At 28.5% G+C, this 2,626-nt stretch overlaps 1 protein-coding gene across 1 annotated transcript in view; it reads right to left on the reverse strand.

The window, feature by feature from the left end:
- Nucleotides 1-40: 40 nt before the first annotated feature.
- LOC106467802 (DNA polymerase theta-like) overlaps nt 41-2,626 on the reverse strand; it is a 67,919-nt gene continuing 65,333 nt past the window's right edge. The window contains exon 27 of the mRNA XM_022396659.1: nt 41-1,396. Within this exon, the coding sequence (XP_022252367.1) occupies nt 1,194-1,396 (203 nt within the window). The 3' untranslated portion in view covers nt 41-1,193. The remainder of the gene's footprint in view (nt 1,397-2,626) is intronic.

The raw sequence follows: 2,626 nt of genomic DNA on the forward strand, positions 1-2,626 counted from the left end.
AATGCATGATTACTCTGATTGATACTCCTATCTTTTCTTTCACTCCTAAAAAATGATTGTTCCAAGGGTGGTGACAAAATTTATTCAACAAAGCATACAAAATGTACATATCATTGAAATTAATTACCATTTTGTGTAGCTTGCATGCATAAAATCATGATTACGCAGAAATATATTGGTGAAGTTAAAATAATGATCACTAGAAAAGCATGTACTACTATGAAACAACACACTGATAAATGTTTTCTTTATACAGAATTGATTGATCTCAAACATCAACAGTTATACAAAATTTTCACCTTTTTTTTAAGAAAATTATGTCTGGCAACTTAACCCAGTTTTTTTTAGTTCGATAAACTTTTTTATTTTTTTAAATTCATTTCACATGAGGCATACATAATTGGAAACTCCATTGTTGTCATGAAGAAGGGACTTGCTATAGTTTATAAATGACCAATGATTAAATTTGAAAAGTGTACAAAACTTACAAAAGTCATTTTACTATACTTATAAATAATCTCACATACAGATTTTGGTTATTAAACACAGACAGCTCTTACATGTGAAATTAAACAGTCTGGTAATCACATATAAAAACTGAATATAAAATTGATCCAAGATGTTCTACGTACTGGAAATATCTAGACTTTCCATTATTGAATTATATATTTACATTACATAAAACATTATCACACTACAAATATTCAGTTACAATCTCAATATCTTTTACTTCAATAAGTGGTAAGAAAATAAATATGTATAATAACGAGAAGACATTTATCTAGGAATGGAAAGAAATTCATTTTAAATGTATAAAATATACATATGTTAAGTCATTCTGTGAACAAAGATAGTAGTAGTAGTCGTATTTACATAACACATGAAAAATGATTTAATGTATTATATGCAATTTTAATTAATTAAGTTCATTAATGACTATATTAAAATCAGAATCAAAAGAAAATAAATACTCAGATTTATTTTTTAATGGGTATTCAAAAATTGATTTCTAAAATTTTGATTATTTTTACTTTCTGATTGTGGCATGTAAAAGACTGAAATGTGGCATTTGAGTTTCTGGAACAATGTTATTGGACCAGATTAATTTGGAAAGAATATTCTGCAACTCATAAATTACAGGGTTTCTTCCTTTGCAACCCATATATATATACATATTAACATTGAAAGACATGCTACTCAAAATTTGATAAAGTACCCCAGTTTGGTCCAACTTTCAGCTTTACACTCAGGGGCACAGATAATTTGACAGACTGTTCCATTTCTCTCTGCACTATCTTGGCTACTACTTCTAAGTCCTTCTTAGAAACTTCATAGACAAGTTCATCATGAAGTTGAAGAACTAAGAAGCCACCAGGACATGCTCCAACTTCCTGTTCTAAATATAAATATATTTAAAATGCAAATTATAAACTTCAAAGTACTCAAATACTGACTTATCACACATTTTGTCAAAAAAGTAAATACACTGGTTAAAAATTGGAAGATATTTCTTAAGTTAGTCGACATAATTTTTCATTAATATGCAAAATAAGTTTTTGTTTTCATGGGTTCTTTGGAAAAGTAGCAGTTTAAGCATAACTTTATACATGATTATGTATAGCATCAGAAAACATTTTTAGTCATTGATACGTGTCGTATATTTTCCAGCTCTTCTTTCTGTGTTGCACATACAAATCACTTAATAAGCATGATCTTTCCAAAAAAGTTGCTTGAACCAGAAATATATATAAAAGATGTTTAAGCTTATTAAAAACAGTACTTCTTGTTTATTGCTTAATGTAGTATTCAAAGTAAAAAAAACTAAGTTTGCTGTTTAGGAAGTACAATTATTTAAATACTAGTTAAAACAGCAAAACCTTTAGAGAAATTTTCAAATGTGCTGTTTATACTTAGACAGAGTACTCCGTGATTCTAGATTCACTGAAGTATACTGTAAATCCTTTTAACTGATAAGAAATAAAATTTGAATTTTGTCTTAGTTTTAGTGTGTCAGCAAATTACAAAAAGTTCAAAATACATAATAATAATAGCTATGCATTGCAACCCTTATTCATTTATTTTTTTTTATTCTAAATCAGTGGCATATTGACATAGTCGAATGTAAAAACCTAAGGCAGTTTCCCAAGTTGAAGGCTATGCCCTTAATCCCAAACATAGAGATTAGAGTTCTCAACCTGTGTTTGTCAGAGTTCTTTTACCCCTACAAGTATTAATTTGTGTTAAATTTATGAATACCACCACCCCCTTCCCCGTCATTACTAAATTATTTCTTTTTCTGTATGTATAGCTTCTTAAAGATAACCTGCCACCTCAATGACAAAGCAAATTTCAACAAACCAAGCCTTTCAAGTTCAGTGACTGCAGTCGTTGTTGTTATGTGATTGACAGAATAAAAAAATGAGAAGACTATGTCTGATAATCTTGTTGTTTTCCTTCTGTACTTTAACTTTATAAATTAATGTTATATATTATCATTATTATTTTTAATTTGTTATACACACAAATGAAAGTAACCCAATTTGCTATTTATAAGTTTTAGGCATGGATTGGGGGGGGGGGGGTCCATGTCCTATTTAAGGTGTGTGTATATATATATATATATATA

The sequence above is a fragment of the Limulus polyphemus genome, unplaced genomic scaffold (genome assembly GCF_000517525.1).
Source record: "Limulus polyphemus unplaced genomic scaffold, Limulus_polyphemus-2.1.2 Scaffold83, whole genome shotgun sequence".
NCBI lineage: Eukaryota > Metazoa > Arthropoda > Merostomata > Xiphosura > Limulidae > Limulus > Limulus polyphemus.